The sequence below is a fragment of the Arachis ipaensis genome, chromosome B2 (genome assembly GCF_059453495.1).
Source record: "Arachis ipaensis isolate K30076 ecotype BB chromosome B2, ASM5945349v1, whole genome shotgun sequence".
NCBI classification, from domain to species: domain Eukaryota; kingdom Viridiplantae; phylum Streptophyta; class Magnoliopsida; order Fabales; family Fabaceae; genus Arachis; species Arachis ipaensis.
The window spans coordinates 86,055,401-86,068,652 of record NC_142437.1 but is presented as its reverse complement, the minus strand read 5'-3'; the positions used below and the strand labels follow the sequence as shown (position 1 = coordinate 86,068,652).

At 37.9% G+C, this 13,252-nt stretch overlaps 2 protein-coding genes across 2 annotated transcripts; both read left to right on the top strand.

The window, feature by feature from the left end:
* The first annotated feature begins 5,254 nt into the window (after nt 1-5,254).
* Nucleotides 5,255-5,896, top strand: LOC148574695 (uncharacterized). The gene has a single exon (XM_088505933.1). It carries the CDS (start codon nt 5,255-5,257, stop codon nt 5,894-5,896), a length of 642 nt encoding a protein of 213 aa, XP_088362059.1.
* A 706-nt stretch (nt 5,897-6,602) lies between these two features.
* Nucleotides 6,603-13,252, top strand: LOC148574694 (uncharacterized). Its single transcript, XM_088505932.1, has 8 exons — nt 6,603-6,836; nt 7,104-7,513; nt 7,947-8,065; nt 10,196-10,635; nt 11,189-11,304; nt 11,443-11,587; nt 11,729-12,331; nt 12,752-13,252. The coding sequence occupies exons 1-8, from the start codon at nt 6,603-6,605 to the stop codon at nt 13,250-13,252; spliced, it is 2,568 nt and encodes an 855-aa protein (XP_088362058.1).

Below are 13,252 nucleotides of genomic sequence, written 5' to 3'. Positions count from 1 at the left end.
AAATCAAAAACAGAATAAAAAACAACATTGAAAACAGCACACCCTGGAGGAGGAGCATTCTGGCGTTTAAACGCCAGAAACAAGCATCTTTCTGGCGTTTAACGCCAGAAACAAGCACCAAGCTGGCGTTTAACGCCAGAAACAAGCATCTACCTGGCGTTAAACGCCAGAAACAGGATACTTTTGGGCGTTTAACGCCAAAAACAGGCAGCAGTCTGGCATTAAATGCCAGGATTGCACAGCAAGGGCGTTTTACACGCCTAATTTGAGCAGGAATGTTAAGTCCTTGACCCCACTGGATCTGTGGACCCCACAGGATCTGTGGACCCCATAAGATCCCCACTTTTTCTTCTCTCCTCTTCACATCTTTCCATAACACTCTTCCACAAATACCACTCACCTCCCTCCATCTCCTCCATTTTTTTCTTCTTCTACTACTTTCTTCCTTCTTTTGCTCGAGGACGAGCAAACCTTTTAAGTTTGGTGTGGTAAAAGCATTGCTTTTTGTTTTTCCATAACCATTTATGGCACCTAAGGCCGGAGAAACCTCTAGAAAGAGGAAAGGGAAGACAAAAGCTTCCACCTCCGAGTCATGGGAGATGGAGAGATTCATCTCAAGGGTCTATAGCTCAGTAGTAGAGCATTTGACTGCAAAATAAGAGATCATGGACCTCAACAAGAGCATGAGAAAATTCCTCACCATGAAATCCCTAAGATGCCTCAGAGGATGCACTTTCCTCCACACAACTATTGGGAGCAACTAAGGGAGGAGCAACAAAGACAAGGAAGAGACATAGAGGAGCTCAAGAGCACTATTAGTTCTTCAAGAAGAGGAAGACGTCACCCTCACTAAGGTTGACCCGTTCCTTAATCTCCTTGTTCTTATTTTCCTATTTTTTGGTTTTTGAGCCTTATGTTTTATTTATATTTGTGTCTTTACTATATGATCATTAGTGTTTAAGTGTCTATGTCTTAAAGCTATGAATGTCCTATGAATCCATCACCTCTCTTAAATGAAAAATGTTTTAATTACAAAAGAACAAGAAGTACATGGTTTCGAATTCATCCTTGAAACTAGTTTAATTATTTTGATGTGGTGACAATACTCTTTGTTTTCTGAATGAATGCTTGAACAGTGCATATGTCTTTTAAAATTGTTGTTTATAAATGTTAAATATGTTGGCTCTTGAAAGAATGATGAAAAAGGAGACATGTTATTTGATAATCTGAAAAATCATAAAAATGATTCTTGAAGCAAGAAAAAGCAGTGAATATAAAAGCTTGCGAAAAAAAAAGAGAAAAGAAAAATGGCGAAAAAAAAGAGAAGAAAGAAAAAGAAAAAGCAAGCAGAAAAAGCCAAAAGCTCTTTAAACCAAAAGGCAAGTGTAATAAAAAGGATCCAAGGCTTTGAGCATCAGTGGATAGGAGGGCCTAAAGGAATAAAATCCTGGCCTAAGCGGCTAAACCAAGCTGTCCCTAACCATGTGCTTGTGGCGTGAAGGTGTCAAGTGAAAACTTGAGACTGAGCGGTTAAAGTCGAGATCCAAAGCAAAACTAAGAGTGTGCTTAAGAACCCTGGACACCTCTAATTGGGGACTTTAGCAAAGCTGAGTCACAATCTGAAAAGGTTCACCCAGTTATGTGTCTGTGGCATTTATATATCCGGTGGTAATACTGGAAAACAAAGTGCTCAGGGCCACAGCCAAGACTCATAAAGTAGCTGTGTTCAAGAATCAACATACTGAACTAGGAGAATCAATAACACTATCTAAATTCTAAGTTCCTATAAATGCCAATCATTTTGAACTTCAATGGATAAAGTGAGATGCCAAAACTATTCCAAAACTATTCAAGAGGCAAAAAGCTACAAGTCCCGCTCATCTGATTGGAGCTAAGTTTCATTGATATTTTGGAATTTATAGTATATTCTCTTCTTTTTATCCTATTTTATTTTTAGTTTCTTGGGGACAAGCAACAATTTAAGTTTGGTGTTGTGATGAGCGGATAATTTATACGCTTTTTGGCATGGTTTTTACATAGTTTTTAGTATGATTTAGTTAGTTTTTAATATATTTTTATTAGTTTTTAAATAAAAATCACATTTCTGGACTTTACTATGAGTTTGTGTATTTTTCTGTGATTTCAGGTATTTTCTGGCTGAAATTGAGGGACTTGAGCAAAAATTAGATTCAGAGGTTGAAGAAGGACTGCAGATGCTGTTAGATTCTGACCTCTCTGCACTCAAAGTGGATTTTCTGGAGCTACAGAACTCCAAATGGCGCGCTCTCAATTTCGTTGGAAAGTAGACATCCAGGGCTTTCCAGAAATATATAATAGTTTATACTTTGATCGAGTTTAGATGACGCAAACTAGCGTTCAACGCCAGTTCCATGTTGCATTCTGGAGTTAAATGCCAGAAACAGGTTGCAAAGTGGAGTTAAACGCCAAAAACAGGTTACAAACTGGCGTTCAACTCCAAGAGAAGCCTCTACACATGTAAAGCTCAATGCTCAGCCCAAGCACACACCAAGTGGGCCCCAGAAGTGGATTTCTTCATCATTTACTCATTTTTGTAAACCCTAGTAACTAGTTTAGTATAAATAGGACTTTTTACTATTGTATTTACATCTTCGGATCGATCTTTTGATCATGTTTTGATGATTGAACCCTCTTTGGGAGGCTGTCCATTCGGCCATGCCTGGACCATTATCACTTATGTATTTTCAACGGTAGAGTTTCTACACACCATAGATTAAGGTGTGGAGCTCTGCTGTTCCTCATGAATTAATGCAAAGTACTATTGTTTTTCTATTCAATTCAAGCTTATTCCGATTCTAAGATATTCATTCGCACCTCAATATGAATGTGATGATCGTGACACTCATCATCATTCCCAACCTATGAACGCGTGTCTGACAACCACTTCCGTTCTACCTTAGATTGAATGAGTATCTCTGGGATTCCTTAATCAGAGTCTTCGTGGTATAAGTTAGAATCCATGGACGGCCATTCTTGAGATCCAAAAAGTCTAAACCTTGTCTGTGGTATTCCGAGTAGGATCTAGGAAGGGATGGCTGCGACGAGCTTCAAACTCGCGAGTGCTGGGCGTAGTGACAGACGCAAAAGGATCAATGGATCCTATTCCAGCATGATCGAGAACCGACAGATGATTAGCCATGCAGTGACAGCGCATTGGACCATTTTTACTGAGAGGACAGGATGTAGCCATTGACAACGGTGATGCCTAGCATACAGCTTGCCATAGAAAGGAGTATGAAGGATTGGATGACAGCAGTAGGAAAGCAGAGATTCAGAAGAAACTAAGCATCTCCATACGCTTATCTGAAACTCTCACCAATGAATTACATAAGTATCTCTATCTTTATTTTATGTTTATTTATCTTTTAATTATTAAATCTCCATAACCAATTGAATCCGCCTGACTGAGATTTACAAGGTGACCATAGCTTGCTTCAAGCCGACAATCTCTGTGGGATCGACCCTTACTCACGTAAGGTTTATTACTTGGACGACCCAGTGCACTTGCTGGTTTGTTGTGTGAAGTTGTGACAAAGTGTGATTCACGTTTGAGAGCACCAAGTCTTTGGCGCCATTGTTGATGATCACAATTTCGTGCACCAATTAGATAGACACAATTAGAGAAAGGCTGCATTCGAGGCTCCTGATGGGGGATTGCTTCCGCCTACTGCATATAGGGTGTTCTGCATCCGTCACGTGGCGGCTAATTTTGCACTGACCTTCAAGGGAAAGGATGCAAGGAGGCTGTTAGTGAATGCTGCATATGCAAAGATGGAGGTCGAGTTTCAATACTGGTTTGACATCCTGCGAACGTTTGATCTTGTGATGTGCGACTGGGTTGATCGAATTGAGTATGCACATTGGACTCAGCATCAGGATGAAGGCCGCAGGTATGGTTTCTCAAGAAGATATACGCATGAACTTGCGGTTGGAAGTAATGGGCGCTAATTTGGATTTCGATTGTGTTTGTTAATCGAGTAGGCCTGATCGAATGGGAGATTCGATTAGAGAAATTGAGTAAGGTCTTCGATGAGCTAGTCGAGTAGTCATAGAAGTGGGAGAGTTAGCGGCTTTTATTACACGAGGAAATTATGGGGAATATCTACCATCATGCGGCGGGAACGGTTACCAAGAGAGATTGCATTTTAAATTTGCAATTGTGTATTTAATTGTAATTAATTGTAAATTAATTGTCAGTTATGTAAGATTAGTCTATAAATACTAAGAAGTGTTAGGGAATAAGGGTTGGAACTTTTACTCAGAAAACACTCAAGCACACTCACATCCCAGGGAATTCCTGAGTCTGCAATCGAGTAATTTTTCTGTAGGGTTCCTTCCATCTTTTCATTCTTTCAATTTATCTTTCTGTAAACTTTACGTTTTAAGTATATTTATTTTTCAAGTATTTTTTACCTTCATCATTGTCCAATTTACATTCTTGCATTGTTGATTTCCAAGTCAGAGTCCTTTGATCCAATCAGAGGCATTTTATCGCTTTCTTTTAATTTCAACGCAAACTTTTCTGTTTTCAACATGTTTTCTTTTCGAAAACTTTCCTTTTTATTCTTTTCCTTGATTTATCAATTTTAATTTATTTTTTATTCCTAATCTTGGTCTAATCGAAGATGCTTTGATGCATTTTTAGAAAACTAGTACCTTCAAAGAGGAGTAGGTTTTGCTCCCAGATCACTAGATATCGAACCACCATCGATTTGCTAAAAATCGACAAAACAAATTGGCACGCCTGGTGGGACAATTTTTTAATCGAAGTGTGTCAGATAAATATTCTTTCAATAATTTTTAGTGTATGTGATTACGAAGCGGGAAGGTCATTCACATGGCTGATGAATTCTCAAATGTGAATGGTGGTTCATCCACCAATGATAGCATACCTGTATCTATGCAACAAGCTGACGTATCTTCACGATCGGAAGGTGCAATCGGAACTGAAAGTATTGTTGTTGTGACTATTCAAACTGGGAATGTTGGATGAAATATTCGTCCACGTGGTCCTGTGCCACCATATCAACCTCCATTAACCGCTGGTTGGCCCCTTTATGGTCTTCCTCCTGGTTATATCCCACCGGTGGTTAGTTTTGTGCCACCTGTCTGCTTTGGAAATTTAAATGGAGTGAATAATGTTCAAAACCCACAACAACATTTCGAGTACTCACGTGATTATAATGTGGGCTCAACTTCGAATGCTGCTAATTCAATGGCAGCATATCGACAACAAGTGGAAGAAAGTCATCATGACTTGGTCAATTTGTTGACTCAGCAAATGACTGCAATTCTGAATCCCATGATGGCTGATCATGAATCGACATTCGAGCGTCTTGCTAGACAAGTCGAGAGGATTGCTCGAATTGTTGAGTATGATGAAGGTGAGAGGCATAATGCCAGGGGAAATAACGAAAGGGTGGAAAATATTTTTCAAAATGAAAACAATATTCCGAATCGAAAAAATCCTCACGTGGTTCCTCGAGGTCAAAATGCTGATGACTTTTTAGCAAGATTGCGTGGTAGTGAACGCTATCAGGTCACTAGAATTGTTGAAGAGGTATTAAATCGAGTTGGGCTTAATGTTGGTTTTATTAATCGACCACATTTTGTGTCTACTTTTTCCCAAGTTATTCAGATGGCTGAAGTGCCAAGAGGGGTAAAAAGTCCAAAAACAGTCACAAAATTTGCTGGTGAGGTTGGAAAATCAACTACTGAGCATGTTGCTCGTTATTTGGTTGAGATTGGAAACTTAGCTAATGATGAAAAATTGAAAATGAAGTTTTTTCCTTCTTCGTTGACGAAGAATGCATTTACTTGGTTTTCGAATCTTAGACCAAATTCGATTACAACATGAAATCAGTTAGAAAATGCTTTTCACGCTCAATTTTATCGAGGAAAAATGAATGTGGCAGTTACTGATCTAGTGGCTTTGAGACGTGAAGATGGTGAAACTATCGATGATTATTTAATACGTTTCAAAAATGTAAGGAGTAGATGCTATGTGTCATTACCCGAAAATGAGGTAGTGAAAATAGCAACTATGGGGTTAGGATTTTATATGCACAGAAAATTGCTCAATGTGCATATTCCTAATTTAGCCCATTTGGCTGAGAAGGTTCGACAGACCAAACTTATGAAAAAGAGAAAGAAAAATATAGAAATGAACAAAGATCAAAGAGTAAACCTTTTACTCGAAAAGAAAAGGTTGCTTATGTAACCATGGAGTCCTCAGAGGAGGAAGTCGATTTCGAAACGGAAGTCGATCTGGCCAAACTTAAGAAAGGTCCTCCATATGTTTGTCCTTTGTTGAAGAAATTGCCAAGTAATGAAAATTCGAATGATTCAAAACTAAAAAGTTGAAAGAAATATGGTTTTGATATCTCAAAATCTGATCTGATTTTCGATGTGTTGCTTAAAGATAAACAATTAATTTTTCCTAAGGGTAGAACTTTGCTTTCTGTGAAAGATTTAAAAGGAAGCCTTACTGTAACTTTCATCAAGCAACAAGTCATTCGACTAACAGTTGTGTCTGTTTCAGGGACTAAATTCAAGAAGCGATAATGGAGGGACAGTTGAAATTTGATGATGGTAAGAAAGAGATGAAGGTAGACGTGGATCCCTTCGAGGTTGATGCCAGTTATGTCGAGCCTTGCTTTGGAGTGAACATGGTGGGCATGTCCTATGATTTTGATGTGGCTCTTGAGGATTTTGAGTCACAGGTTAGATCAGTATACCCCAGAACAGGGGATGGTTTGTTGGATTTCTTGGTTCAGCAAAAGATCAAAGACTGGAACGTATCTCTGTGTCCGCGATGCAATACTGTTTTTGATGCTGAAGTGGCAGCAATTTTTGAAAAGTAAAGGATGAAGAAAAAATTGGCTCATAGAGAAGAGCAAGCGCGCCAGAGGCAGCCAATTAGGTGTTTAAAGGGTTCTAGTTCAAAGACCCCTCAAGAAAATGTATCTACACATTTAGGCCGTTCTCAGGCCATAGGTGTTCAGTGGATTAGGAATTTCTGAGAATTCCAGAGATGTGATCGTGTGTATCAACGTAATCCACAGTGGGGGCATCGAGCAGCTTCTCGAAATCAGTATTCTTATTATAGAGGTCGTGCTAGAGGTTATCCTTCTGATGGAGAAACTTATCCTAAAGAGGTTCCATCACCTGCGAAGATGGAAAAGGGCAAAGCAATAGCCCAATCTTCTGGAATTGATAAAAACAAAGATGTTGATGTTGATGAGGAATATTTCGATGATGGTGACGATGACATGGTTGGGACAATTTCGATCATTCCAATCGAATATTTGGGGGAGTATGAAGGTGATCCCGATGAAGATTATGATTCGGAGGATGAGGAAGTTTTTTTCTTTATCAGAATCGAGGACGAGCTGGGTTACTTTTTGCGGCCTACTGAAAAACAAATGTCTCATCTCTGCCCACTTCATATAACAACTACTTTGAGAGGGATAAGGTTCTGATTGATGGTGGTGATGCAATTAGTTTGTTGCCAGAGAGGATTTTAATTAAGGTAGGAAATCATCCTGACGATTTAGTCCCTACAAACATTGCTGTGACGGATTTCAGTGGGACTTTGACCCCAGCCAGAGGATTGGTAACTTTGACTGTGAAGGTCGGCTCGTCTGAGTGTAATACTGTCTTTGTGGTGGTTCCCTGAAGATCAAGTTATAATGCTTTGTTGGGGCGAGATTGGATCCATAGTGTGGGGGTCGTACCTTCTACTGTGTATCAGAGCGTCCTCTTATGGACTAAGGAAGGAAAACTTGAAACCGTCAAGGCAGATTCGAATTTATATGTCGAACAGATGCATGTCGATTTCAGGATTTATAATCGTAAGTTAAAACCCTTAAATGTTGATCGATCACTGATCCCTTATAATTGTGAAGGATGCTACTTGTCTTCGGAAGGTCTCTCGGTGAAGTTACGCTATCCAGAATTGTGTTTGGAGCCAACTGGTTGGGATTGTCTTTCTTGAAGGCTTTGGAGGAAATGCTCTATGGACCAGGTTGAAGAAGTTTTTGGCTACCTGGTAACATTACATAATTATTTAAATAATTCTCAGTTATTAGAAAATAAAGTTGGTTCTGCTGATGAAGTTGAATCACATAGGGTTAGTAATACTAGTAATTATGGTGTGTCCGATTCGACATCCTTAGTCAAATTTAATTATGATTTTCTTATTTCTTGTAAATAAGTAGTGATGCAAGCCGGATTGCCGATTTAATAGCAGAGGCTCATTATGCAGAAAGTAAAAATAATGATGTTTTTATCCATGATCAAGTCTCTTCTGTTTCTAATAATTCCATTGATTTCACTTTTGATTGCATTTATGATCTCGAACAATTGGATTTTGAAAAATATTTAGTAAATGATGATTATTATTATAAACGGTTTGAATCTCAAGATCCCTTAGAAGAAATTAATCTAGGGACTCCTGATGATATTTGATGAGCGGATAATTTATACCCTTTTTGGCATTATTTTTACATAGTTTTTAGTATGTTTTATTTACTTTTTATTATATTTTTATTAGTTTTTATTCAAAAATCACATTTCTGGACTTTACTATGAGTTTGTGTGTTTTTTTGTAATTTTAGATATTTTTTGGCTGAAATTGAGGGACCTGAACAAAAATCTGATTCAGAGGCTGAAAAAGGACTGCAGATGCTGTTGGATTCTGACCCTCCTGCACTCGAAGTAGGTTTTTTGGAGTTACAAAAGCCCAATTGGTACGCTCTCAGTTGCGTTGGAAAGTAGACATCTTGGGATTTCCATCAATATATAATAGTCTATATTTTTCTCGAGATTTGATGGCCCAAACTGGCGTTGAAATCCAGCCTAAAACTTTCTGGCGTAAAACACCAGAGCTGGCATAATTCTTGGCGTTAAACGCCCATTTTGGCACCCAGGGTGGCGTTTAACTCCAATATGAGGCATATTCACGTGAAAGCTTGAAAGCTCAGCCCAAACACTCACCAAATGGGTCCCGGAAGTGGATTTCTGCACTATCTGTACTTAGTTACTCATTTTCTGTAAACCTAAGTTACTAGTTTTGTATACAAACTACTTTTAGAGATTCAGTTTACAACTTATGACATTTTTACACTTCATATTGTAATTTCTACGGCATGAGTCTCTAAATCCCATAGGTGGGGGTGAGGAGCTCTGCTGTGTTTCAATGGATTAATGCAATTACTACTGTTTTCTATTCAATCACGCTTGATTCTATTCTAAGATACTCACTCGTACTTCAATCTAGAGAATGATATAATCCGTGACACTCATCATTATTCTCAATTCTATGAACGCGTGCCTGACAACCACTTCCGTTCTATCTAAGCTCAACGTATTCATTGGGCGACAGCTTGAGTGCGTATCTCTTGGGTTTCTAATCCACAGACCGAGTCCGGAGGTTAGAACCTTCGTGGTATAAGCTAGAATCAATTGGCAGCATTCCTGGGATCTGGAAAGTCTAAACTTTGTCTGTGGTATTCCGAGTAGGATCTGGGAAGGGATGACTGTGACGAGCTTAAAACTTGCGAATGTTGGGCGCAGTGACACTGTGCAACAGGACAAGGGTCCTATTCCGACGCTAGTGGGAACCGACAGATGATTAGCCGTGCGGTAGCTGTACAAGGTATTTTTCATCCGAGACGAGAAATCTGACAGTTGATTAGCCGTGCAGAGATCCTACCTGGTATTTTTCATCCAAGAGGATCATAAAGCTTGCCATTGAAGGAAGCCATGCATGTTTGGAGAAGAAGACAGTAGGAAAGCAGAAATTCAGATGACAGAGCATCTCCGGAACCTCAGCCTGTTTCTCACTACTGAATCACAAGTACTATTTATTTCATGTTATTTATATTTCATAAATACAATCACTCTTATCATTAATCTCCTGACTAAGATTTACAAAATAACCATAGCTTGCTTCAAGCCGATAATCTCCGTGGGATCGACCCTTACTCACGTAAGGTATTACTTGGACGACCCAGTGCACTTGCTGGTTAGTTGTGCGGAGTTGTGAAATGTGTAATCACAATTTCGTGCACCAATATTCGAATTACATATATTTGTAAAGATCTTGTTGATCCTTTTTGAACTGAACTCTTTAATATTTTACATGAGTTTAAAGATTGTTTCGCTTGGGATTATCATGAGATGCCTGGTCTTGATCGTTCACTAGTGGAACATCGATTAGCATTAAAACCTAATGCTCAACCTGTGAAACAAACTCCAAGACAATTTGCTCCTGAATTTAATATAAAGATTAAGGAGGAAATCGAACGTTTGATCAAAGCAAAATTTATTCGAACTGCACGCTATGTTGAATGGGTGTCGGATATTGTCCTTGTTATGAAGAAAAATGGGAAGTTGAGAGTATGCATTGATTTTCGAGATTTGAATAATGCTACTCCGAAAGATGAATATTGTATGCCTATTACAGATATGCTAATCGATTCTGCAGCAGGAAATGAAATACTTAGTTTCATGGATCGTTATTCTGGATATAACCAAATTTTTATTGCAGAAGATGATGTGGCTAAACTGCTTTTCGTTGTCCTGGGGCATTGGGTATGTATGAATGGGTAGTTATGCCTTTTGGCCTGAAAAATGCTGGAGCAATATATCAATGGGCAATGAATGCTATTTTCCATGAGTTCATTGGGAAATTTATGGAGGTGTATATCGATGACATTATGGTTAAATCGATTTCGGTAAATCAGCAGATTGATCATCTAAGGAAAGCATTCCTTACTATGAGAAAGAAAGGTTTAAAAATGAATCCTTTAAAATGTGCTTTTGGTGTGTTAGCCAAAAATTTTTTGGGTTTTGTTGTTCATAAAAAAGGGATTGCCATTGATAAAATAAAGTAGATGCGATATTGGCATTATCTGCACCAAGATCCAAGAAAGAGGTACATTCATTTTTGGGTAAAGTGAATTATCTTCGAAGATTCATTTCGAATCTTTCGGATCAAACTAGGGTGTTCGCACCTTTAGTGAAATTAAAAAGTAATTCGCATTTCGAATGGACAATGGAGCATCAATCGGCGTTTGATTTGATTAAAACTTATTTGTCTCAAGCCCTGATTATGGCAAATGTTCGACCATTTGAACCTTTGAAGTTATATATCTCAGCATCTAAAGACACTATAGGATGTATGTTAGCCCAAGATGATGAAAATGGGCAAGAACGAGCGGTTTATTACCTTAGTCGAGTACTAACTGATATCAAAACAAGGTATTCCCCAATCGAAAAATTGTGTTTGTCTTTATATCATGCTTGTACGAAGTTAAAATGTTATATGGTGGCCAAGTCTGTGAAAGTTATAGCACAAACTGACTTAATTAAGTATATGTTAAGTTTTCCTATGTTAAGAGGACGTTTGGGGAAATGGATGCTGACATTGACGGAATTTGATTTACAATACGTTCCAGCAAAGGTTATGAAAGGACAAGTCATTGCAGAATTTCTTGTAGATAAATTGAAAGATCTGAATGACCAGGGGGCAAATATAATCGAGGTAAAAATCGATTATTGGATGTTATATTTTGATGGGTCAAAACATAAAGAATGTGCAGGAGTTGGGATTTTAATTGTTTCACCAGAAGGAATCTTGTTGAAATTTTTATTTGAAATAAAATATCCTTGTTTGAATAATAAGGCAGAGTATGAAGCATTAATTTTGGGCCTTGAAATTTTGATTAGTAAAGGGGTCTCGGAAGTTCAGATATTGGGGAATTCCCAGTTAGTTTTGAAGCAGTTATCCAAAGAATTTAAATGTAACAATGAGAGGTTACAGAAGTATTTGACAACCGCTTGGGAATTGTTAACTTCTTTTCAAAAAGTTTCTTTGGTCCATATTCCAAGGATTCAGAATGAAATAGCTAATAAATCAGCCCAAATTACTTCGAAGTATAAAATCGGTTCAGGAACTCTTGAATCTTTAATAGGTATTAATCAGATTTTAGTACCTGCAAGTGAAAGAGAAGTTTTGTGTGTTGATGAATGGGTAGATACTGATTGGAGGAAACCTATTGCTCAATACTTGAAAGAGCCTAATATTCCAGTTGATAGAAAGATAAAATTGCAGGCAATAAATTTTATTTTAATGGCTGATGAACTATATAAGAAAGATATCGATGGGAGTTTATCGAGATGTTTAGGTCAGAATGATCAAAATATTGCTTTGGGTGAAGTTCACAATGGAATATGCGGTGCTCACCAGGATGGAAAGAAAATGAAATGGGTGCTATATCGCAATCATGTATATTGACCAACTATGATTAAAGATTGTATTGATTATGCAAAAGTGTGCCTGGAATGTCAGAAACATGGCTCGATTCAACATATTCCTGCATCCAAATTACATTCGATAATAAAGCCATGGCCATTTAGAGGATGGGCTTTAGATTTAATTGGATTAATTCATCCTTCTTCATCCAAACAACACAAGTTTATCCTAGTAGCAGTTGATTATTTAACAAAATGAGTTGAGGTAATTCCCTTGATCGAAGTAAGTCAGGGTGAGATAATAGATTTTATTGAGGAACATATTATTCATCGATTTGGAATTCCTCAAACATTAAGTACTGATCAAGGAACAATGTTTACTGGTCAGCGGGTTAAAAGTTTTACAGCTTTAAGAAATATCAATATGGTTATTTCGACTCCCTATTATGCACAGGCTAATGGGCAAGTAGAAGCAGCAAATAAAATTTTAATAAGTTTGATTAAAAAGCATATTGAAAATAGGCCTCGAACATGGCATGAAACTTTAAGCCAAGTGTTATGGGCCTATCGGAATTCACCAAGAGGTTCGACAGGTACTTCGCCATTTAAGTTAGTATATGGTCATGATGCAATACTACCATTAGAAATTAATTTAAACACTTTAAGAGTATCAAGACAGAATGATTTGTCAGTTGATGATTATTGGAATGCAATATTCGATGAGTTGAATGAATTAGATTCAGAACGAGTTTTGGCACTTGCTAATATGATTCGACAAAAAGAAAGTATTGCTCGAAGTTATAATCGTCGAATCAAGGAAAAGTTTTTTAATGTAGGTGAATTGGTTTTGAAAATTATTTTGCCAATAGAAAAGAAATTGAGATTTCTTGGTAAGTGGTCCCATACTTGGGAAGGCCCATTCCAGGTAATAAGAACATATTCTGGAAATTCTTAG

Excerpts from the sequence above, each read along its gene's own strand:
- LOC148574695 (XM_088505933.1), top strand. The coding sequence starts at position 5,255 with ATGGCAGCATATCGACAACAAGTGGAAGAAAGTCATCATGACTTGGTC.
- LOC148574694 (XM_088505932.1), top strand. The coding sequence starts at position 6,603 with ATGGAGGGACAGTTGAAATTTGATGATGGTAAGAAAGAGATGAAGGTA. Across the intron at positions 8,066-10,195 it reads GGAAATGCTCTATGGACCAG|ATTGTTTCGCTTGGGATTAT; the intron begins GTTGAAGAAGTT and ends ATGAGTTTAAAG. Across the intron at positions 11,305-11,442 it reads CTAACTGATATCAAAACAAG|AGGACGTTTGGGGAAATGGA; the intron begins GTATTCCCCAAT and ends TCCTATGTTAAG.